The 23836-nt window shown below is 43.6% G+C and overlaps 1 protein-coding gene across 2 annotated transcripts in view; it reads right to left on the bottom strand.

Annotated features, from left to right (window-relative positions):
• The window catches only part of MTMR7 (myotubularin related protein 7), an 89240-nt gene extending 68670 nt beyond the window's left edge, over positions 1 to 20570 (bottom strand). For both annotated transcript variants that reach the window (XR_012158656.2, XM_073341923.2), the window contains exon 1: positions 20381 to 20570. Coding sequence is in view for 1 of the 2 variants with exons in the window: in XM_073341923.2 (XP_073198024.2) it covers positions 20381 to 20404 (24 nt within the window). In the remaining variant the exon portion in view is untranslated. The remainder of the gene's footprint in view (positions 1 to 20380) is intronic.
• Between the last annotated feature and the right edge of the window lie 3266 nt (positions 20571 to 23836).

Here is a 23836-nt window from a genome sequence, read left to right as displayed (position 1 = left end):
ATAAGATTTTTTTTAAAAGTTAGCATGCCAGAATGCCCCTAAAAGCATCCCTAAAAATATTAGTGTACCCTAATATGTTTTCACATTTGATACAGATATTTTTGGATAAGTACTGACAGCAGTATTTGTATTTAAATGCTTCTTTAATCTCGTGCCTAACTAAATATTACAGCTGGCAAATGAAAGCACTTCCAACCATGAGACAACTTGTTTTAATATGAATAGGGCAGGGGTTTGTTACCACGTCACTGTAATATCAGGCAACTGGGATTAGTTCTATTTTTCATGTCCTTTATAACTTCGTACAGAAAAGCATTTTCAGCTAAAATAACGTGGGCTAGATTTTTATTTCTAGTATAGCCCTGTGCAAGCTGCGCCGAAGCTTTGAGAAGCATTGTGCCTCAGAGATATACCTCTCAGTCACAATTGCAACCCTGCTTTCTCCTTGCCCCTGGGTGCAATAAATGTTTTCATACGACAGTGACATTTGTCTACCTGTTTCAGTGCCATAAACTAACAGTCTCACCTCAGAAATATCAAATACAATGAAAGTTAAAATTACAGAAGGCAAAGTCACCCCAATGGACCCCTCTCATAAACCAAGTTGCATCAGTTTTATCAGTTTATTAACTAAACCTTAACTACAGGGGCCTACTATCACCGATTCTTCAGCAGCTGCTGCGGTCTGTCGCCATAAGGGCAATAGGCATCAAAATTATACATCTTGAAGGAAAATGGAAGGACCACAGCTAACTGCCAAACTGAAAAAAAATATTCCTACAACAGAACACCACCAAAGACCCCTTTAAAGCTCTCATTTCTTTAACACCATTAAAGAAAGTAAGACAAGCCTCAAAGGTATGACAGTTAATAAAATCTGTAGATGTTACATGTCAGGTATTGAGAGTTCTGGTAGCTAATGGCAACAAGAAAATGTCCTGGCTAAGGCCAAAACTTGAGGACCTGACTTAGTTTTTACTAAGGTAAAATTCCATTGTCTTCAACGGAGTTTGCCTGAATACGATCTGAATAAATTGAGTTAAGGCCCACATCATTTGGCCTCAATTGTAAAAAATAGAGATTGTTGTGGCTCATCAGGAGTTAGTAAAAGAAAATGAGAATATGGGAGGATCTCCGTCACCAGGCCCAGTGGAACGTCTGAAGCCATGACTGAGAGACTGAATTCTGAAAGTTTCTCTAAAGGACATGTCTTTCTGTCTAGGTTCTTCTATGGCCCCCAGCCCCCATCACCATAGCATCAGAGCAACTCGCATGAGTAAAAATGACAACAGCGATATCTCAATCCCCCTTCCCAATGAGGATTTTATTACAAGAAAGCCTTGATGAAAATGTGGTTTTTGCAAGTCTGGGGTTGACTCAGGAAGGGGAGCAGCAGAAAGACATAAAAAAAGGAAAGATTAACGATGATCCAGACTATTTGGAACACACGCTGCATAAGTGTCAATGGAGGAAGGAATACGGAAACTGGGAGCCATTGGGGCTGAACAGCCAGTTGGGGGCCACACCCTGCTTCCCTTACTCACCCAAATAATCTCACTGGCTTCAATAGTATCATATGTGTGAGTACAGCAAGCAGGAATTGTCTTTTAGGATCCAGCCCTGCTTCATGTGAAATCAATGGCAAAACTCCCATTGACTTCAATATTGCCGGCACACAGCTACAGTAATGAAAGTTACAGGAAAGAACTTGTACAGCCAAGAGGCTGAGACTAGCAGTAAAAACAGAGCACAGCTGGTACAATTTGCGCCCAAGAGGAATATCTGAATTTTGACTCCAACCATCTACATACTTATGTAGGCACGCATGGCCATCCCTTACTGTCAATCTCCAAGGGCAGCCATGCCTCTTTGCTGTCACACACCTGGAACGGCAGTGTGTACATGGGGGAAATTAGCTGTCTCTAGGGCTCATATCCACAGGCAGCGTAGAGCAGCAAACAGTTCAGGGGCTCAGGCCCTTAGGCAGGGCAGAGGTAGAGCACCCAGCAAACAGTCTAGCATGCTCATCCAAGAAGTGCAGGCCTCCTGACCTCAGGAGGGGGAATACTGCCACCCCTAGGTGGGGTGGGACACAGACCCACCCAACTCCCCCACATCCCAGCACAGGATCCTAACAGTGGTAGAGTGGTCTGCCATTGGGTCAGCGGGGAATCCACCAGCAACATGCTGACCATATCTCTGGCAGCACCACAGCCAGACAGTAGTCTGGTTCCCCGGGCTGCTTTCTACACTTCCCCTCGGGTGTACCTGCATCCAAGGGTCATATTCCATCTCTACAGGGTACACTGCAAGCAGCAATCCCAGGAACTCCTCAACATCAGGCATGTCAGGTAGCTCAGGGCCCCCTCGGGACTGCAGTAGTCTTCTGTGGGCTCCTGCATCAGCAGTGGGGAGAACACATCTATCTCTTTTGGCAGCTGCCTCCCACCTGAGCTACAGGGCCCACCTTTTATACTTCCTCTTCCTGTCCCCCCCCTCTGCGTACGGTATGGAGAGCGTGGCCTTCCTGGTTCTGCCCAACAGAGGGTGTCTGGCTGTCCCTCATTGTCAATCTCCGAGGGCGGCCACACCTCTTTGCTACACTTACCATCAATCTTGAAAACAAAAAAACCTATGAAATGTGGAACAGTGACAACCAATGGTTTTGTAGCACAACGTGCTAATGCCAATACAGTATAATATAGTGTCCATCAAACACAATATACATTGTTAGTCTTCTACCCAGGTTTGGAATAAGAATACAGGAAAACTGATTTGTGAACTGATGTTGCCATTCAATGTGCTTTTCTACCAAATATTTCACAAGTCATGAAGCCTCACCCATGTTACCATGTTCTTCCTTACATGTTCTTAACTGAAAAGACTGCTCCTAACTTCTTGAAAGCTATGTGCAGCAGAATAATAGGTGGTCTGAAACAGAACTATTTTGAAGGGTGTAAACATCAAAGGAAAGAAAGGTGTTGCTATCATAAGAACATAAGAATGGCCCTACTGGGTTAGACCAAAGGTCCATCTAGCCCAGTATCCTGTCTTTCGACAGTGGCCAGTGCCAGGTGCCCCAGAGGGAATGAACAGAACTGGTAATCATCAAGTGATCCATCCCCTGTTGCTCATTCCCAGTTTCTGGCAAACAGAGGCTAGGGACACCATTCCTGCCCATCCTGGCTAATAGCCATTGATGGACCTGTCCTCCATGAATTTATCTAGTTCTTTTTTGAACCCTGTTATGGTCTTGGCCTTCACAACGTCTTCCTGCAAGGAGTTCCACAGGTTGACTGTGGAAGAAATACTTCCTTTTATTTGTTTTGTACACTGTGTGAAGAAATACTTCCTTTTATTTGTTTTAAACCTGCTGCCTATTAATTTCATTTGTTAGTTCTTGTTTTATGAGAAGTAGTAAACAACACTTCCTACTTTCTCTACACCAGTCATGATTTTATAGACCTCAATCATATCTTCCCTTAGCCATCTCTTTTCCAAGCTGAAAAGTCCCAGTCTTATTAATCTCTCCTCATACAAAAGCTGTTCCATACCCCTAATCATTTTTGTTGTCCTTTTCTGAACCTTTTCCAATTCCAACATACCTTTTTAGAGATGGAGCAATCACATCTAAACACAGTATTCAAGATGTGGGCGTACCATGGATTTAAATAGAGGCAACATGATATTTTCTGTCCTATTATCTATCCCTTTCTTAATTATTCCCAGCATTCTGTTCACTTTTTTGACTGCTGCTGCACATTGTGCATTTTCAGAGAACTATCCACAATGACTCCAAGATCTCTTTCTTGAGTGGTAACAGCTAATTTAGATCCATCATTTCATATGTATAGTTGGGATTATGCTTTCCAATGTGCATCACTTTGCATTTATCAACATTAAATTTCATCTGCCATTTTGTTGCCCAGTCACCCAGTTTTAAGAGATCCTTTTGTAGCTCTTCACAGTCTGCCTGGATCTTCACTATCTTTTGTAATTTTATATCATCTGCAAATTTTGCCACCTCATTGTTTACCCCTTTTTCCAGATCATTTATGAATATGGTGAATAGGACTGGTCCCAGAACAGATCCCTTGGGGACACCACTATTTACCTCTCTCCATTCTGAAAACTGACCATTTATACCTACGCTTTGTTTCCTATCTTTTAACCAGTTACCAATCCATGAGAGCACCTTCCCTCTTATCCCGTGGGAGCTTACTTTGCGTAAGAGCCTTTGGTGAGGGACCTTGTCAAAGGCTTTCTGAAAATCTAAAATCACTATATCCACTGGATCCCCTTGATCCACATGCTTGTTGACCCCCTCAAAGAATTCTAGTAGATTGGTGAGGCATGATTTCCCTTTACTAAAACCATGTTAACTCTTCCTCAACAAATTATGTTCATCTATGTGTCTGATAATATTGTCTTTTATTATAGTTTCAACCAATTTGCTTGGTACTGAAGTCAGGCTTACAGGCCTGTAACTGCCAGGATCACCTCTGGAGCCCTTTTTAAAAATTGGCATCACATTAGCTAGCCTCTAGTCATCTGATACAGAAGCTGATTTAAATTATAGTTTACAGACTACAGTTAGTAGTTCTGCAATTTCACATTTGAGTTCCTTCAGAACTCTTGGGTGAATACCATCTGGTCCTGGTGACTTATTGCTGTTTAATTGATCAATTTGTTCCAAAACCTCCTCTAATGATACCTCAATTTGGGACAGTTCCTCAGATCTGTCACCTAAAAAGAATGGCTCAGGGAGGGAATCTTCCTCACATCCTCAGCGGTGAAGACCGATGCACAGAATTCATTTAGTTTCTCCGCAACGGCCTTATCGTCCTTGAGTGCTCCTTTAGCACCTCCATCGTCCAGTGGCCCCACTGGTTGTTTAGCAGGCTTCCTGCTTCTGATGTACTTAAAAAAAATTTGCTATTACTTTTTGCTATTACTTTTTGAGTCTTTGGCTAATTGTTCCTCAAATTCTTTTCTGGCCTTCCAAATTGTATTTTTACATTTCATTTGCCAGTGTTTATGCTCCTTTCTATTTTCCTCACTAGGATTTAACTAGCATGGCCAAGATATAATAAAATAAAATTAAGACAGAGACATCTTAGGATGAATATCAGGAAAGCTTCCTAAGGGTAAACTTAATTAGACTAGAGGGCCATCATCCAAGAAAAATGGTAGAAATCTCATTAACTGAAATAGCTAAAACTGGAAAAGACAAAGCACTGAAAAATATATTGTAGGAAACAACTGGTACGTTGGCAGGAGAATGAATTAGCATAACTAATAGATCCTTCTCGTCTCTAATTTTTATTACTATGATCTGAAGGACAGATAGGATGTCATGTTCATCCTACCACATATAACTGAGAAGTGATCACATGCTGGATAGCACAGCACTCACTTCCTGTGCCATTTTACAGTTTCACATAACCCAGAGGTCCCCAAACTATGGGGCACACTCCCTTGGGGGGCAGGGAAGAACATTCAGGAGGCATTGCAGGGCCCAGGCCAGCCCCCATGGGAGGCAGGAAGGGAGCGCCACCCAGCCCCGCTCCCAGTTCTGCTCCAGCCCTGCCCCCAACCCCAGCTCCAGTTCCTGGCCCCTCGCTCAGGCCCACTCGCAGCCTTGGCCCCTGGCCATGGCCCAGCCACGCCTCCACACCTGGACCCAGCCCCACCCCCATCCTCGGGCACTGGCCACGATTCCATTCCCAGCCCCAGCCCTGCTCCCAGCCCCAGATTCACTCCCAGCTGAAGCCTGAGCCTCAGCTCCCTTATCCCTGTCCACGTCCCCCACTCGACCCTGGGAGCCATGGCCACATTCCTGTCCCCGGTTCTGGAGGAGGGGGAGCATGGACAAGGGTAAGGGGGGGCATGACCCTGAAAAGTTTGGGGACCACTGACATAACCCAATGATACAATGTGAATATTTTAACAAGCGTTTTCCACAAAATTTCTCACCCGTAGCCTGCGATAAACCTCATGTACTAGGAATGTGTGTGCCCATAGGAAAGCGGGGGCGGGCGGAGGGAGGAAGAGAAGGACTAGGGAATCTATTAATTTGGTGTCTCATTTGGACAAAAATCCTTTCATGTAGCTATGACCATGAAAAGAAGCAACCCCTCTTGCCAGTCAAATTTATTGCATTTACTCAAAATATTTATATTTTGTTCCTGAAATATATACAGAGAATTCTGACAGCATAGCACAATGATCACCAGGAGTGGAGAGTGAAGACCTTGTATGAAACCAAGAAGTATCCTTTCCTGGGGAAAATTAATTTTTAAATACCTACCATTTGGAGTAAGCTGCTCCATTACACATGCAAAAATATGTGCATGTCAACAGTATATTGTAGAGCAGGGGTGGGCAAACTATGGCCCGCGGGCTGGATCCAGCCTGTGGGATTGCCCCCCATGGTGCCGCAGGACCCGCACTGCTCTCAGAACTGGCTGTGGGGGGAGGAGCTCTGTGCATTGCCCTTGCTTCCAGGCACCGCCCCCTGAAGCTCCCATTGGCTGGGAATGGGGAACCACAGCCAATGGGAGCTTCGGAGGAGGTACCTGGAGGCGTGGCAAGGGCAGTGTGAGGAGCCCTGTGCCTCCCTGCCCCCAGGGCTGCTCAGGGACATGCTTCCGGCAGCTTCCCGGAGCAGCGAGCGTGGGGCCAGGGCAGGCATGCAGGGAGCCTGCCCTGGCCCCAGTGCACACCGCTGCCACCCCAGAGACGCTTCAGGTAAGTGACACCAGGCCAGAGCCCGAACCCCTCCTGCCCCCCGCCCCCAACTTTCTGCCTGCACCTCGCACCCCTCCTGCACCCCAACCCCCTGCCGTGAGCTCCCTCCCACAGTCTGCACCCCTCCTGCACCCCTCATGAGCCCTTTGCACCTTCTCTGAGCCCCCTCATGCACCTTGCACCCCTCCTCTGCACCAATTCCTTGCCCTGAGCCGTTCCTGCACAGCGCACCGCCTCCCACACCCCAACCCCCTGTCCCAGCCCTACATACAATTTCCCCACCCAGATGTGGCCCTCAGCCCAAAAAGTTTGCCCACCCCTGTTGTAGAGCCTCAGAGATAAGAGATTTCTGTCAGGAATAGGTCAGCAGTATCCAGAGGGAGGTTAACTCTAGCACAGTGGTTTTCAACCTGTGGTCCACGGACCCCTGGTGGTCCACAGACTGTGTCTAAGGGGTCTGCGAAAGGTTGTCATTATCATAGAACAGTGGTTTTCAACCTGTGGTCCACGGACCCCTGGGGGTCCGCAGACTATGTCTCAGATTTCCAAAGGGGTCTGCACCTCCATTTAAATTTTTTTAGGTATCTGCAAACAAAAAAAGGTTGAAAACCACTGCTCTAGCGGACTCAGGGAAATCATCCTAATCCTCCCTTCAGTTTGTTAGCAGAATTTTAACAATCGGCTCCCCATAAATACCCGCCAGAACATCAGTCACAAACAAACATGTAGTGTTCCAGTTTAGTTTATAAAGAGATTGTACTGCAGTCAAGCTGCTTAATGAGATCAGTTTCATATTTTAAATGGAATTTAAACTTTGGATGCACTGTGTTAGATAGAGGCTGATATTGACACAGGCTGTAAATTGAAAGATGGTGGCTATATCATACACTTTATACTGCTTAATCCAGTAAGTAAGATTAACATTATTGAAAATATACAAGATTGGTATAGAAAATCTGAGCATAGTCTGTCAATTTCATGAGAACGAGAAAAATACTTACATTATGGTGGATTTATTAAATCATTCATTGCAAGAATTGTAGCAATGTAATATCAATAGAGACAAGATCTAGGAAAAATAATAGCTAGAAATATAAAAATATAAAAAGACTTAAACTTTTTTTTTTCTTTTCAATTAATACAATGAGTCAATGACATGGATCTCACAAGGGAGCAAGTTCCTCCAAGCTTGGACATTGTGAGAAAAACATGATATTTAGACAGAGTGGCAAAAAAAAAAAAAAGTATTACACTAGAATCGTACCAGAGACTGTGAGCAGGGATGTTCGTGAAAATCAAATCTCACATTTAGAAAAACATCCAAAACTGGAGAGCTCTGCTGTTAGACCCAAACTTTCAATTGTTGTATAAAAATAAAAGTCACCAATGAAAATAGGATAAAAAAATGTCTGAAGGATATAACACATTAAAGTCAATGAAAGTCTTCTACTGACTTAACTGGGGTTTGGATCAGGATCATGAACTCCCATGCTTCAGGGCATAAATTAAAAAGAAATGTCATATAGGCAGGTGATTCCATTATGCGGCTTCTTGCACCTTCCTCTGAAGCATCTGCTAGTAATCACTGTCAGAAACCCTGGGTATTGGACTAGATGCACAGCTGGTATGACAATTTCTGTATAATGCACTTGAATAATTGATTCCCTTGACACAAGTATGAACAGCAAATAATCAGATGAGCCAGATGATTCTAGATAGACAGCAGTTCGGACATAGCCAGTAAATGCTAATCAGCAATGAATTTATAGAGTAATCAACTGCATTCACCAGATTTTAGGTGTAATGACTGATAAACCAGAATAGATTTTTCAAATGTTAAATTTTTCAAATGTCTCAGTAGGTCTTAACAACTTAATCAAGTCTGCATATGAAACAACAGGCCAGAATCAAAGATGTTACTCAGATTCTATATTACAGACACAGAAGTACTATAATATGGAATGAGAAAAGGCTCAAAAGTGGAAAGATGAGTGGACATGCCAAAAGCAGTTTTCTGTTTCTTTTATAATGGGAGATTAGCATACATCCATTTAGAGATGTGACTCAGACTAAAGGAGATGGGAAGAGATCTAAAACATAATGAAAACCAGAGACATAGATTAGTGTAATGAGAAGGTAAAGACATAAGGGGAAGAGGTGCTTATAAAGCATAGAGCCCAAATGACCACCAAAAAGGAAATCATGAGGGGAAAATAGTACTGCAAACTACCTGGGGGAAAAAATGATCAGAGAGGTAAAATTCAAACCAAAACTGGACACCAAAGTTCCAATCCTTCCCAAGTGAAATCAAGCAAGTTTTGCCATTGACTCCAACAGGAACAGGATTTGGTGCCAAATGAACAACATCATTTAGATACCAGTATTGCATGTACTAATATGTCAAATGCTGTCACCAGAGCCAAAAATATCAAGAGAAATGACAACCCACTTGATTTAGACTTGTCAAGGTCTTTACAGACCACATATCAGTTTCTGTTGAGTGACCCACTCTGAGCTCAGATGAAAAAAAGAGAGAGGATTGTTAGGAACTGATCCTGAGCAACAATTTTCAGATAGGTTTCAGAGTAACAGCCGTGTTAGTCTGTATTCACAAAAAGAAAAGGAGTACTTGTGGCACCTTAGAGACTAACCAATTTATTTGAGCATAAGCTTTCGTGAGCTACACCTAAGCTCACGAAAGCTTATGCTCAAATAAATTGGTTAGTCTCTAAGGTGCCACAAGTACTCCTTTTCAATTTTCAGATAAAATTTTTAAATTCCAACAATTCTGAGACAAAAAAAACCAAGACATTTTGTGGTCTGGTTCTGATCTGATTTACACCAATTTTACATCAGTATAACTTCATCAGGCCAACTTCACCCCATACTACAGTCAAGTTTGGCATAGGGGGAGGGAGGAGGGCATTTGGGGTTTTATGACACCTCTGTGCCTCTCCTATGTTGGAGCTCCTGGAGGTTGGTTTGGCCCTTGGGTCAAGCTGGAGCAGCCCTGAGGCCTGCCCTATAACTTGTGCCCAATTTCAGCAACGATGTATTGCTATGGGTTAAGGGACACTCTGGCCATGTCTTCTCCAACTCCCTGAACATCTCCTATGCCTGGGGTTCTGTGTGGGAGGATGGCGTAGTGCCTGAGAATCTGTCTCTACAACTACCGAAGAGCTCCCTCAATATTGGCGGAATTTCTCCAGCCGGTACCTACAACCATATTATGACTCCGCTACATTGGCATAAAGGAACTGTGAGGCACAGATGAATGAGGCCCAGGGACTTTAGTGGAGTTAATACTGATTTACACTGGCATAAGCGAGCTTGGAATCAGGCCTATAGGCCAGAAATTGTGAATTACAGAAGGCTATGAATGAATGACACATTTTTATAAACAGGAACAATTAATGCACATTGAAATTCTGACAGAAAGCAAGATGCATGCAATAAATTAACTATACTGTTAAGAGGATCAGCCATAACTTGTGGAACTTGAGGATGGAGAGTAGACAGAGGGGAGTAATTTAAACTAACACTCTAACAGAGGACACGAGCACAACAATACTACTAAATAAACCTGGGGGAAAGGAATCAAATATCAAAGATGGTGAACAAGGAAGAGGAAAAACAGTTTACTGAGCAGAATCCTGCTAATCTAGATAAACAAAAACATCCCAATGTCTCCTCATAGTGGGAAATGAGCGAGACAACAATGATGCTTAGAGTAATGAAGAAAACCGTTGAAGAGCAATTCTGGCTATGTCATACACTTAAACTGTAGTGTAGTATTGCTGATTAGAAGAAGCTAATTTAACTCTCTAGATAATTAAATCATGTTGAAGCCTACCCAAATCAAAGACAGATCTGGATTTCCAACAGTGCTACTCCTAAAGAGGTACTGACTACCATAAAGTAGTCAGTACCATAAAGTACCATGAAGCGGATAGGAAAACTGAAACCGAGATGGGAAATTCCTAGCTGGCTTGTAGGTCAGTGTCATTAGCTTATGAAATAAAATAGTGTGAGTGAACTAGAACATAAACATCCATTCTAGAGCTGTTCTGAGCCACACTGTAGTTAGGCTATGGTCTGGGGTTCAAATCTCTACTAGAGTGCTTGCTGAGATTTGAAAGGACTGAAATCTTGTGAGATGTTCTTGTGTATAATTTCAGACCCAAATGGTTGACATTTCATTAGGTAACGATCATGAAGGGTGATTTAGGTTGGACATTAGGAAAAACTTCCTAACTGCCAGGGTAGTTAAGCACTGGAATAAATTTCCTGGGAAGGTTGTGGAATCTCCATCATTGGAGATTTTTTAGACAAACACCTATCAGGTTAGACAAACACCTATCAGGGTTGGTCTAGATAATACTTAGTCCTGCCAAGAGTGCAGTGGCTAGTCTAGATGACCTCTCAAGGTCCCTTCTAGTCCTATGATTCTATGAATGATGGAAATTGCACAAAACCAATTGTTTTCATAAGATTTCCACAATTTTATGATGAAATATTATTAGAATAGCTGTTCTTGAAAGAGTTAGGCTACATCCAAACTAATAGTAGTAAACAAGCCCCTTCAGCACTCTAATTCAACCCAGAACCAAAATTTTAGGATTAAGTACAGATCTAGGGATTCAAATCCAACCCTTTGTCCACAAATATTCCCAATGGTTCAGACGTGAAGTTCAAGTTTTTGCCCATTTCTAGAAAATGTATCTCTGGAGTGTCTGATCACAATGATTTCCAGTGCATTACATTTTAAATGTCATTAGCAGTCAGATTCTGAGTCATTGTCAAGGTCAAAGGGCACAAAACCAAAGTAACTGGAATCTTTTAAAAATTCTTTTAATAGTGGCCTAAAAATAGGAGTCTTATCTATAAGAAAAACTCAATAATGCACTATCACAAAACCATGACATCAAGGCCGTTTTCAGTTAAGTGAGTGAGTAACTGTTAAAATCCATTACTTCAAATCTAAGTCAAATACCGTGATCATATTCAAAATAGAAGAAAAAGGCTAATCAAAATGTAAACTAAAATCTTCTGAACACAGTAAAAGATCGAACAATGGTTACCAAATCTGAAAGCACCAGTACTTGCTGAGTTCTTTTACATGCCTACAGAACAGAATGGAAAATAATGGCCACAACAGTGCCTGGAAAGCAGACAAAAAACTTGGCACTCAAAAGGGGTCATAGTACTGTAGTGGGGGGTTAAAAGCAGCCCAGGGAGGCTGGTTGGGTAGTCAGCCACAGGTGTGGTTGCACCCAATTAGGGCACAGCCGGCCCTAATAAAAGGGCAGGCTGATACAATAGGAGAGACTCTTGATTCAGCTGGGGAGCAGAGAGGACCAGGCTACCCGGGAGAGCAAGCAGGGTATCTGAGGCAGAACAGGGCTGGGGAAGGGCAGGCGGAGCTGAGGAGCTCTGGCCTGGTGAGTCTCCAGGCTGAGGCCTTGCTAAAGGCCAGGGGAGGTACTAGGACTGTAAGGAGGCAGCTGGGACTAAAAAGACAGCAGGTCCAACTCCCTTGCCCGTGATGAGTGTTTGCCCCTGAGAGAAGGGGCTAGATGAGGAATTGTAGCAGACACTGAAGCAAGGTGGGTATAGGGGCTTGGGGTTCCCCTGGAAGCGGAGACCCAGAGTGTGGGGGCACTGTTGTGGGGCAGCACCCACAGGTAAGGGACACTGGGGTCTGGGAGGGACACGGGGCCAGAGGTGGTGGAGACAATGGGGCAAGTAACAGAGGGCGAGACACCGGCCCATAGAGGGTGCTCTGTGGCTATGTGAGCTAATTCCCAGAGTGACCAGCAGGAGATGCTGTGGTGGTGAGTCTGCACTGTGTTACAAGTACCTTACACAGTGTTAAGTAAATGACCCAAAGCCTCAATCAGGAGCAAAGGCCAAACAAGCCCCATCACTGCTATGCCTCTACATACAGAATGAGAAAAAGAATAGCTAATTTTAGTCGAGGTTGTCCTTGAAGTGGCGGAGTCCTCCAATCCAATTCTTTTGAGACATAAAGGTCATGGAAAACACAGATTTGTTGCCAAGCTACTTGCCAAGCATTCAAAAGTGAAGTCATGGGGTGGTATTCAGTAGCAGTGAAACTGGACATATGTTATAATTTGGTCACATAATCATTACACAGCTCCAAAAAAGAAAGAAACTTGCTGACAGTCCATGTTCTACATGCACGAGTGGTTTATCAAAAAAAAAAAAAAAAGCACGTGTGCTTTTTTGCAAGTAAAAGATCAGAGGTCAGAAGTTGTTTCCACTTTCACCAATTTGAATCTTGTAATCAGTTTAGATAATATGTTCTGCCCATTGAAACTGGAATGTTGGCAAGTCAACAGGGATGATTCAAGTATGAGCTTCTGCTCCCATTCGGGAACATAGTCTTGTGATCATAAGAGGAGAGTGGAAGACTGTACTCCTGAATTCTGTTCCTGGCTCTACCATTGACCCAGATGTGACATTGGGCAAATCATCTGCACTCTGTGCCCTATATATAAGTATGTGCTAATATTTGCATCCTCACAGAGGAAGTGTTAAAAAGCTTTAAGAAACCACACTGAGTTCCTCAGAAGAAAAGTAGGCTAAGCACGATATAAATGCACAGTATTATTATTTTTATTGGCCGAAAATAGTTAAAAATGAATTTAAAACTAAAGGAGACAATACTCTGATACAAATTTTCAGTCTGGCTACTTAAAATTATCTTTGGAGTGTAATATGGCAGGCAAGAATATTGTCATATAAGCATATACAATGGTATCTATATCTTAACTCAGGGGTTCTCAGCCTTTTGCTTTCTGATGCCTCCCAGCGTGCTTTCACAATGCCTCAGCCCACCTGTGCATGGCTTTTTTTCTGCATACCCAGGAGCTTAAAAGCTGTATTAGATTGATAGTTATACAGTTAAACACACACACATATAATATAAAAGAGAAAAGGATAAAATAGGTACAAAAATAAAAAAATATTTGTTTTACTTACTCAGTGTGAAACTTGTTACTGGGTGGCCCACTAAGGGGAGTCAGGGGGTGAAGATAACAATCCCTCCCCGAGCCCCACTGCCCAGGGCTGAAGTCAGAGCCCTCGTCCCGCCACACAGGGCTCAAGCCAAAGTTCGAGCCCCACAGCCCTGAAGCCTGAGCCCCACCACCTGGGGCTGAAGCCAAAGCCTGAGCCTCACCAAGTGGGGCTGAAGCCAAAGCCCGAGCCCTGTCACCCAGGGCTGAAGCATGATTTATTTTGGTGGACCCCCCGAAACCTCCTTGCTGCATACCCCCAGCTGAGAACCACTACCTTAAATAATTACTGAGCTATAGACTATCAAAATAGATCTTTTTATAACTGCATAAAAATGGAAGTACTAGAGCAACCTTAACCATCGTAAGTGCTATGTTAACAAGAGATACTGAGCCAAATGCATCCCTGGAATAACTCCACTGAAGACAACAGAATTACACCAGGGATCAGTCTGGTATATTCATTATGATAATATTGCAGTTCAGAAGGCCTGCTGCCAATACACAGTGAAAGATGAACGCTACAAGATGTGGCTAAACAAAATGTAACATCTCACTAGCAACGGTGAATGAAATTTCTATTTGAAGCCAATGTATCTTTTGGGCTCTTTTTCTCTTAACATGTCCATGGTCAGAAACATTTCTATATAGATTAACAACGTGTATTTTTAGTCTGTGCATGAACATAGTTTATTAATTTTTGAAGATTGTTGTGGGTTGTTAGTTTCACTTAGTGGCAGCTTCTCTAAAGTTCCTTACTGTCTGATCCATATTAATGGCAGAAAGTGATTGACTGTTCATTTTTGCTTCTAAAAAGATAGTCCTTTTTTTCATGGTATGCACAGCACTGCTTAACAATGGGTGATTGTAAGCTGCTGCTAAATCTGGTCACATTATACCTCTCTTGCATAAGAAGGCATCTACAGTGTGAAGAGGACCTTACCATAGTATAATACATATGTAGCCTTACATAATTACTTACTGGGGAATTCAATGGATTATGTGCAGTTAATTATTACTATATGTGCTACTAGAAATATGTGCATTGGTTTGTGTGTAACTGGAAATAGAATGCTTCATGTTCAAGGTCTCCATATCTTCTTTTAACTTAGAATGACTCTATTGCCGTTACTGGACCTGATTCTGATTGGTGCTGAGGACCTACAACACCCTTAGAAATATAAGGCTGGATCTTAACAGGTTTGTAGAAAACATAGCTATCAAGCACACTAGAATCAGAATGTTTCAATGGCAAGAATTCATGTTCTTAAACAGTGCTAATGGCAGAAATTACCATCCACTCCCATGCCAGCTACAATTTTTGGAAGAGACTGGCTCCCAAAGAGATTAAGGAATGCAAAAGAGAGAGTACTGAACTAAAGCAGTGTGGTCTAGTGGCTAGCACATTGGCATAGGCATAGGCATCAAGAGATCTCTTTTCTATTCCCGCCTTTTCCATTGAGCTGCTCTGTGATCTTGGGCAAGTCACTTTACCTCTTTGTGTGTCAGTTTCTCTTCCCACACTTGCTGGTCTTGTTTACTTAAACTGTAAGCTTGTTGGGGCAGGGACTATCCCTTACTATATGTTTGTACAATACCAAGCCCAATAGAATCCTGATCTTGGTTGAGGCATGTAGGTGCTATTGTAATACATGTTGTAAATAATAATAATATGTCTCTTTCTTATCACTAATTGCAGGAAAAGCTGTACATTCACTTATACCATTTCTGAATATCACTGTTAGATAATTGTTAAATTGCTTGCATCTTTTTCTCTTGGCCACAGAGTATTTAAATAACTCAGTCAGCCTCTATGATTAAAACATGCTTAACGGAACAAGTCACAAATTGTAGTATATTGGGAACTGATAAACTGGCTGAAGTCAACTGTGGCAAAAATGGGCTTCTCTACTTGACTTGAGTACTGTCCAAAAAGTACTGTGCTTGGAGCACACCTTCAGAATTAAGGTGAAATTTTTGGAAATGGAAGGACCCTGATCAATATAGCCATAGTTTAATGCAGGGGTGGGCAAACTACGGCCCACGGGCCGGATCCGGCCCCTTGGGTCTTTGGATCCGGCCCATGGGATTGTCACCCCGCATGGCGCTGCACCGCTCCAGGAAACGGCCACACCATGTCCCTGCAGCCCGTGGGGGTGGGGCAGCAGAGAGCTCCGCACGCTGCTCTTGCCTGTGAGTACCTCCCCCAAAGTTCCCATTGGCCAGGAACGGGTTATCGCGGCCAATGGGAGCTTCAGGGGAGGTACCCACAGGCGAGGGAAACACGCGAAGCCCTCTGCACTCCCCCACCACCCCCAGAGGCCGCACAGGGATGTGGTGCAGGCTGCTTCCTTGAGTGGCATGGCGTGGGGCCAGGGCCGGGGCAGGCAGGCAGGGAGCCTGCCCTGGCCCAGGTGCGCGCCGCTGCCACCCTGGAGCCACTCTAGATAAGCAGCGCCGGGCCAGAGCCTGAACCCCTCCTTCACCCCGCACCCCAACTCCCTGCCCTGAGCCTCCTGCTGCATTCCGCACCCCTTCTGCACCCCAACCTCCTGCCCGAGCCCCCTCCTGCACTTCACACCCCTCCTGCACCCTAACTCCCTTCCGTGAGTCCCCTCATACACCCTGCACCCCTCCTCTGCCCCAACCCCTTGCCTGGAGCCCCTTCCTGCACACCGCACCCTCTCGCACCCCAACCCCCTGCCCCGGCCCTGCAAGCAGATGTGGCCCTCGGGCCAAAAAGTTTGCCCACCCCTGGTTTAATGCCTCAACTTCTAAAAGGATGATTCTTACGGAGATTTCAGATTAAAAAGGTGGATCTGCCTGACTAAATTATTAGCGCTCACTGAAAAGTTGGAAATTTTCATGAACTTTTGGTGGAAAATTTGTCCCCCTTTTTTGCTAGACAATTTCAAAATCTGATTTTTTTTCAAACAGCTCTATAAATTACACTTCAGGGACTTACTATATTTCATACACTGTTCCTAAAATATGTATATATTTTACACAATATATTTCAGAGGGAGGACATGATCGTTATTAAGTAGTTTAACAACAGTAGATTGGCTAGTCACTCTTTTTGTGAAATAATTACAGATTATTAAAAATAATAAATAGTTGCATGCCAGGATATTCAAAGCTATATGTATAACACTTTTGGTTTATCTCAGGGTTTTATACTGGCAGCCATCAAAGTAGCATCTAACCACCTTCTTCGTAAAAACAATAGCAATAATGAAGCCCCTAGTGGACTTCAAGGAATCTCAGCACTTCTCCCTTTTCAGGGTGAAAATTCTCTTTGGGTAGGGATTTTCTTTTGAATTTTTAGATTTTATTAATTTCCTGGGACATTTGTTTTGAGGGGTTGGTTAGGGTTCTTTGGGTGTAAGGGGGTGTCAGTATGATGAGATACAGTCACAGAACAAGCCAGTTACTTGATTGAGGATGGATTTGGAATGGGGGAATCCATTTCAGAGGAACACAGACAGCTCAGTGAGGATATCTTTTACCTGCACACTATTCTGTTTTATTTCCTTTAAAATTGCTGGGGTTGAAAGGGGTCTGCTTTATACTAAATTCCAGGTGGTAAAAACTAAAGACAAAGTCATAGAATCATAGAATATCAGGGTTGGAAGGGACCTCAGGAGGTCATCTAGTCCAACCCCCTGCTCAAAAGCAGGACCTATCCCCAATTAAATCATCCCAGCCAGGGCTTTGTCAAGCCTGACCTTAAAAACTTCTAAGGAAGGAGATTCTACCACCTCCCTAGGTAATGCATTCCAGTGTTTCACCACCCTCCTAGTGAATAAGTTTTTCCTAAAATCCAACCTAAACCTCCCCCACTGCAACTTGAGACCATTACTCCTTGTCCTGTCCTCTTCTACCACTGAGAATAGTCTAGAACCATCCTCTCTGGAACCACCTCTCAGGTAGCTGAAAGCAGCTATCAAATCCCCTCTCATTCTTCTCTTCTGCAGACTAAACAATCCCAGTTCTCTCAGCCTCTCCTCATAAGTCATGTGTTCCAGACCCCTAATCATTTTTGTTGCCCTTCGCTGGACTCTTTCCAATTTATCCACATCCTTCTTGTAGTGTGGGGCCCAAAACTGGACACAGTACTCCAGATGAGGCCTCACCAATGTCGAATAGAGGGGGACGATCACGTCCCTCGATCTGCTCGCTATGCCCCTACTTATACATCCCAAAATGCCATTGGCCTTCTTGGCAACAAGGGCACACTGCTGACTCATATCCAGCTTCTCGTCCACTGTCACCCCTAGGTCCTTTTCCGCAGAACTGCTGCCTAGCCATTCGGTCCCTAGTCTGTAGCTGTGCATTGGGTTCTTCCGTCCTAAGTGCAGGATGCTGCACTTATCCTTATTGAATCTCATCAGATTTCTTTTGGCCCAATCCTCCAATTTGTCTAGGTCCCTCTGTATCCTATCCCTGCCCTCCAGCGTATCTACCACTCCTCCCAGTTTAGTATCATCCGCAAATTTGCTGAGAGTGCAATCCACACCATCCTCCAGATCATTTATGAAGATATTGAACAAAACCGGCCCCAGGACCGACCCCTGGGGCACTCCACTTGACACCGGCTGCCAACTAGACATGGAGCCATTGATCACTACCCGTTGAGCCCGACAATCTAGCCAACTTTCTACCCACCTTATAGTGCATTCATCCAGCCCGTACTTCTCTAACTTGCTGACAAGAATACTGTGGGAGACCGTGTCAAAAGCTTTGCTAAAGTCAGGAAACAATACATCCACTGCTTTCCCTTCATCCACAGAACCACTAATCTCATCATAGAAGGCGATTAGATTAGTCAGGCATGACCTTCCCTTGGTGAATCCATGCTAACTGTTCCTGATCACTTTCCTCTCATGTAAGTGCTTCAGGATTGAAGTCAATGAAACACAATTATTTTTCTGGTAATTCCTTTTTTAATTTTTTCTTTTTTTCACATTGAACCCAAAGATTTTTGTTTTGTTACCAGGCAGGTCAGCTAACTGCTGATAGTAGTGATATTTCAGTGGTATCTGGGAGTAACTGGGCAGGTGAGTTATTTCAAACCCCACTCACATGTAGCATCTTGTTTTCTCATCAACTGTTATGATTATGATTACAAATGATTTTGTAACAACGCTACTGTTCTAAATAAACATATTAATTCTAAATGTCTTGTATTATATCAGAGAGGTAACTTCTTTCATTATTACTGATACACAATATAAGGCCCTGGCTGGAAGACAAGGAGCCAACGCCATCCAATTTTGAATAGAGTATTCAATGCAAAAGAAACATTGGGAGTCTCAAGTCACTGACACTCTGATATACAATATATTTTCTTTTTATGTGGGAACAATTTGAAAGCCTGCTTCTGGAAAAGCCAATGAGCCAAATCTCATTGCCTTAATGGCAGCTGGATCAGGCCCTTTATCTAAAGTGAAACACAAATATTTATTTTAGTTTAAGTTTTTGTTCCCATCTGTCAGTATTTTCAATTTTTACTCATGCACACTTTCACTGTGTGATGGGCAGAAGATCTACACACACTATTCTCAATGGGTGTTTCCTTCCATGGTAGAACAGACCCTAAAAACAGGTATTCTTCCTCTACCCAGGAAGGCAGCAAAATCCCAAGAAATAAGAAGGCCTTTTCTGATGCAGAAAATCACTCTATTTTCACAGTATACTCACTGTCCAGCAGCTACAGGCCTAGTAATCTTGGTTCAGCAGCAAGAGGCCCTGATCTTGAATTCATGGTACCATGATGGCTAACAATAATGAACAAGGAATATATACAAACCAGATAAAAACAACAATGCTGAAGCACGGATTTAGGGTTATAAACACACACAAAATTAGCCAAAACTAAAATAAATAAATGACTAAACTAGCATTTATTCCTCTAAATTAAATGTTACTTGTAGCTACAATTTAATTTTTTGCTTCAGATTGAATTTTCTGTTATATTGAATTTTGGTATGCTGAAATCACATTTCCTTCTGTTTAGGAAGCCTGTAGTTTTGTTAATAAATATAGACCTTCTCTCTGCACAGCTATATAAATATACTGATTAGACTAGGTAAATACAAGATTCCAAAATCTAAATAAAATCTTGGCCAAGATAATTAAATAGTAAAATAAAAGTAAAGGAATATGAAAAGCAGATAAGCTTGGGTTCCCTTACTTCTGGTAAGCAAGAGCAGCCATGGCTGAGGTCTCCATTAGCAACAATGGCTAAGCCAGGGTAACTAAGCCGTCGCATACATTTCAATCAACTTTACAGAGCAATGCTTTGCATGTCTTGGAATATTTTGCCTAATTTAATAGGAAGTTGTCTAAAATGTTAAAGCAGCTAGGTAGGTTGATATTCATCCCTGATATCTGCAGGGCTTTATTATTATTATTTTTAATAACTAGAGATGAACTAATCTTTTTCCATACGAACCAGAATAAAACATCAGCAACACACAAGAGACATCTTTTTCCTGCTGGCTTCCCCTGAGCCAAGCATTGAAGCCTCGCCATCACTCATCACTGCAGACATCCAACCTGCTCCGCTTTGCTTCTCCGGTACCAACCTTGGGCATTCGGATGTGCTCCATGGCGTCCAGGCAGCTCCCAGATGAGAGTCTCGTGCACCTTCCACAATGAGCAGGGATGGATTCAGAGGGATCTCTAGTCTGTAGATCAGATTTTTATTTTCCTGGGCTCCGGGGAAGATGGGGCGGGGGGATACATTGTACCTCTGTTTCGATGCTTGCAGGTCAGTCATTGGCTCCACCCCCAAGGGCAGCTGCCATGCCCCCCCAGCTTAGATGCAGCCTGAGCCCGCACAGGCGGCAAGGAACCGCCGTCAGCAAGGCCCTAAAGACTGACAGGTTCAGGCTTGCCTTTATCTAGTGCCGCTCCAGAGATGCCGGAGTAGTGCCAATGAATGCATCTCTGTCTAATTTTGCATCCAGTTGCAAATTCTGACGTTAGCTGACATCAGTATTTTCTCCATTATTTAAAAAGCATCCCCTTATCCTAGGTCCTGGGGAAGGGAAATGTGACAGATGAGAAAGGGACTCTGCCCGAATTGCATCCCCTCTCCTTTTCTCATCCCCTGGTCCAGGATGAGACCTGGACGCTGCGGTCGCTGGCCTTGCCGCCTCCCATGACCCCAAGGTCCAGGAGATGGCGTTTCTGATATCTGACAGACAGCCCTGTCAGAAATCGCATCCCCAACTTTGTGCAAGGGGAGACACAATCCTGACACAATCACTGCCCTGCGTCAGAAATTGCCCCCACCCGTTCCTTGCCCCAGGATGCAGGCTAAGGGACCAAAGAGAACCACCTCGACTCCCCCAGCCTGTCCTTTGCTGTTGGGGCCGGAGAGCAAAGTGGAGAGAAACAGCTGTCTCTAAACCAACCGGGAATTGCCACCCTTCTCTGAACAGAGAGGGGGAACTGTAGCCACTATTCCGTTCTATGTGCCTCCGGCTAGACCCGTCAATAAGACAGAGAGACTGGCGTGAACCACCCTAGGGATTCACTTTGATCCTCTGGGAGGATCGGACGTAAATATTGTGCTGAATCTGTCGGAAATGACGGTTCCTGCGTGAGGGCTGGAGGCGCGCGTGGCTGGGAGAGAGGCAGGCGCGCAAAAGCGCAGAAGAATGGGGGTGTGGAGCGACGCCCCCGCTGGATCAGCAGCTGTCCTCCCCTAGCCCCCGTTTCATGCCTCTTCCCTGCTTTTCAGCGGGGTGAATGTGGGGCAAAAAGCGCCTGTGTGAGCATTGATTCAATCGGCAGGATATTCTTTTAAACACCGAAACCATATCTGGAAGGAAGCATTTAACCCTGGGGGGAGATGGGGGCCGGCCTGAGAGTAATTGGATCAATCCCTAGTGGGCAGCTGTTTACAGCTTTCCTGACAGAGCACCGCTGCATTGTGTAAGCATTGGGCTGGGCTGGGACTTCAGTGCCGCAGTTCTGTGTACGGGGTGCTATCAAGGGCCAGCCCTTCTCCCTTATTTTTGCAGCTCTCCCCGTCTCTCGCCCCCATTTTTGCACACTCTTCCCCGTTTCTGCAGCTGCTTCAGCGGATGTTTTGATGTTTCTTACTGGGCATGCTCGGATGGCTTAAGCACGTTCCCTAACGGAGGATGATAATCTACCCTGAAACTTGCCAGGGCTGTGCCTGCGTGGGGATTGCTGCACTCTCCTGCGGAAAATCCCTGGTTGGAGGTCCGGATGTGTGCGCTCACCTCCATAAATCTTAACTTCATGGAGGAGTTCTACATCTCTGTGCAGCCCCTGAACTCCTCTGTTTTGAGACACCACTAGGCATCATCAACTAATAGGGTGGGAGGTTTTAATGGTTCATTTGACAGTATCTAATTATGATCTGGAATGAGGGCTGGGATGCACTGCCTTGCTTGAAAATACACTGAGTGGGATCCATAAACTTATTTGCATTTACTAGGTTTTGAATCTCACAGACATTTAACTAGTGGCACTTTTTTCTTTCTTCTGAGCATTTTGGCAAAGACAACTGCTAAGAATTATCCAGTCATTAAATGTTTCCTTTGTAGTAACAATAATATGGTGCACTGCTTATATTATCATCATTTGGCAGTCATTGCTGTCAGTACAATAGGGAAAATTGAAAGAGAACATCATCATGTTGGAATAAGAAAGAGGCTTCCAATTTTCAGTGCCCTGTCACCATAGGACCACCCCTGGCTTGAAATGCTTTCCATTATTGACAGTTTGGTTCAATGGCTCTCAGAACCCCCATTATAAAAATTGTTCCAGCACTCCTGCCTGTCACCGCTGATATCTATATTTTCCTGGGTACATTTTGTGCAAACTCAACCTAGTCCTTCTCCCACTCAAGTCAATAGCAAAGCTACCAGACTTAAATGGGAACATGACCGGTACCTTCATCTCCAGTTCAGATTCCTAAGTGGGTGCTAAGACAAGAATGTGTACACAGTATTGTTTATTTACCAGCCTTTGAATATGCTGCAAGAATTTGCTACTGTCTTGAACTGATTAAATCATTAATGGAGAACTGCACGTAGAAACGGCAATAGAAACAGTGTTTAAATAAAAGTTATGACAGTCTCACTTGCATAGAAAGCTGTAGTAAGCTCTGCTTTTTTTTTTTAAGTTTCTTTTACATTTTTCATGTGTATTTAGTGCTCATGAAATGTGCCATTTTGACAACCCTGGAGACTGAAATCCTTTGTTTATCTAGATGAGAGGTACAGCCCAGGTAGTGGCAATAAACTCCTTCAATGCACCTCAACCCTGACCTAGAGTGACTATCTTCAGGGGTGACAGGATAGTTCAGTTTTCATGCCCATTCAGTGCTTGAGTTATCTGCTGAAACCTCCAACCGAGTTGTCAATTAACACCAAGCATAGGAGTGATTATATTTTTTGTCATGTGAATACCTGTCCATTGAGAACTGGGACCACTACACTTATTCATATAGTCCCCCAAATAGTCATTAGAGTGAGACAGCTTTCAGACCCCAGTATCAGCAAAGCATTTTAGCACATGCTTAATTTAAAGAACATAGGCATGCATCCAAGTGTGCAAATGCACCTATACTTTGCGTCTGTGTTTTTACAGTACTTGTATATGTAACCAGAGGAATGAATTTTTATGGATCTGGAAATGCTAGATAAGTCTTTAAACAAATATAAACATATGTGGCCATTTTCTGGGAAAGTGCATATCCCAAGTTTCTCCTTGCTGATGTGCTTGGACAAATAAACTTCTCCTCCAGTTGGTCCAGCAGGAAGCTGCATGTGACAGAACTTGCACCTGAGGATAGGTCAGTTTTAACTTTAACCTTTAATTTGGTTAAAAGCCATTTGGTTTAACTTTTACTTTGTCATTCAAATAAATATTTCATTGCTACCTTACCTTAGATCTAATGAAAGAGGGAATTAGTTGTGCTAGGGAAACCGTAGCAATGAGGAGCTTTCTGACTTTTATGGTCAGAATGTCCTGAATTGAAATGCTATTGGTCTGAAGTA

This window comes from Lepidochelys kempii, chromosome 4, assembly GCF_965140285.1.
Source record: "Lepidochelys kempii isolate rLepKem1 chromosome 4, rLepKem1.hap1, whole genome shotgun sequence".
In the NCBI taxonomy this organism is placed as follows: domain Eukaryota; kingdom Metazoa; phylum Chordata; order Testudines; family Cheloniidae; genus Lepidochelys; species Lepidochelys kempii.
This window is presented reverse-complemented; position numbering and strand designations above follow the sequence as displayed.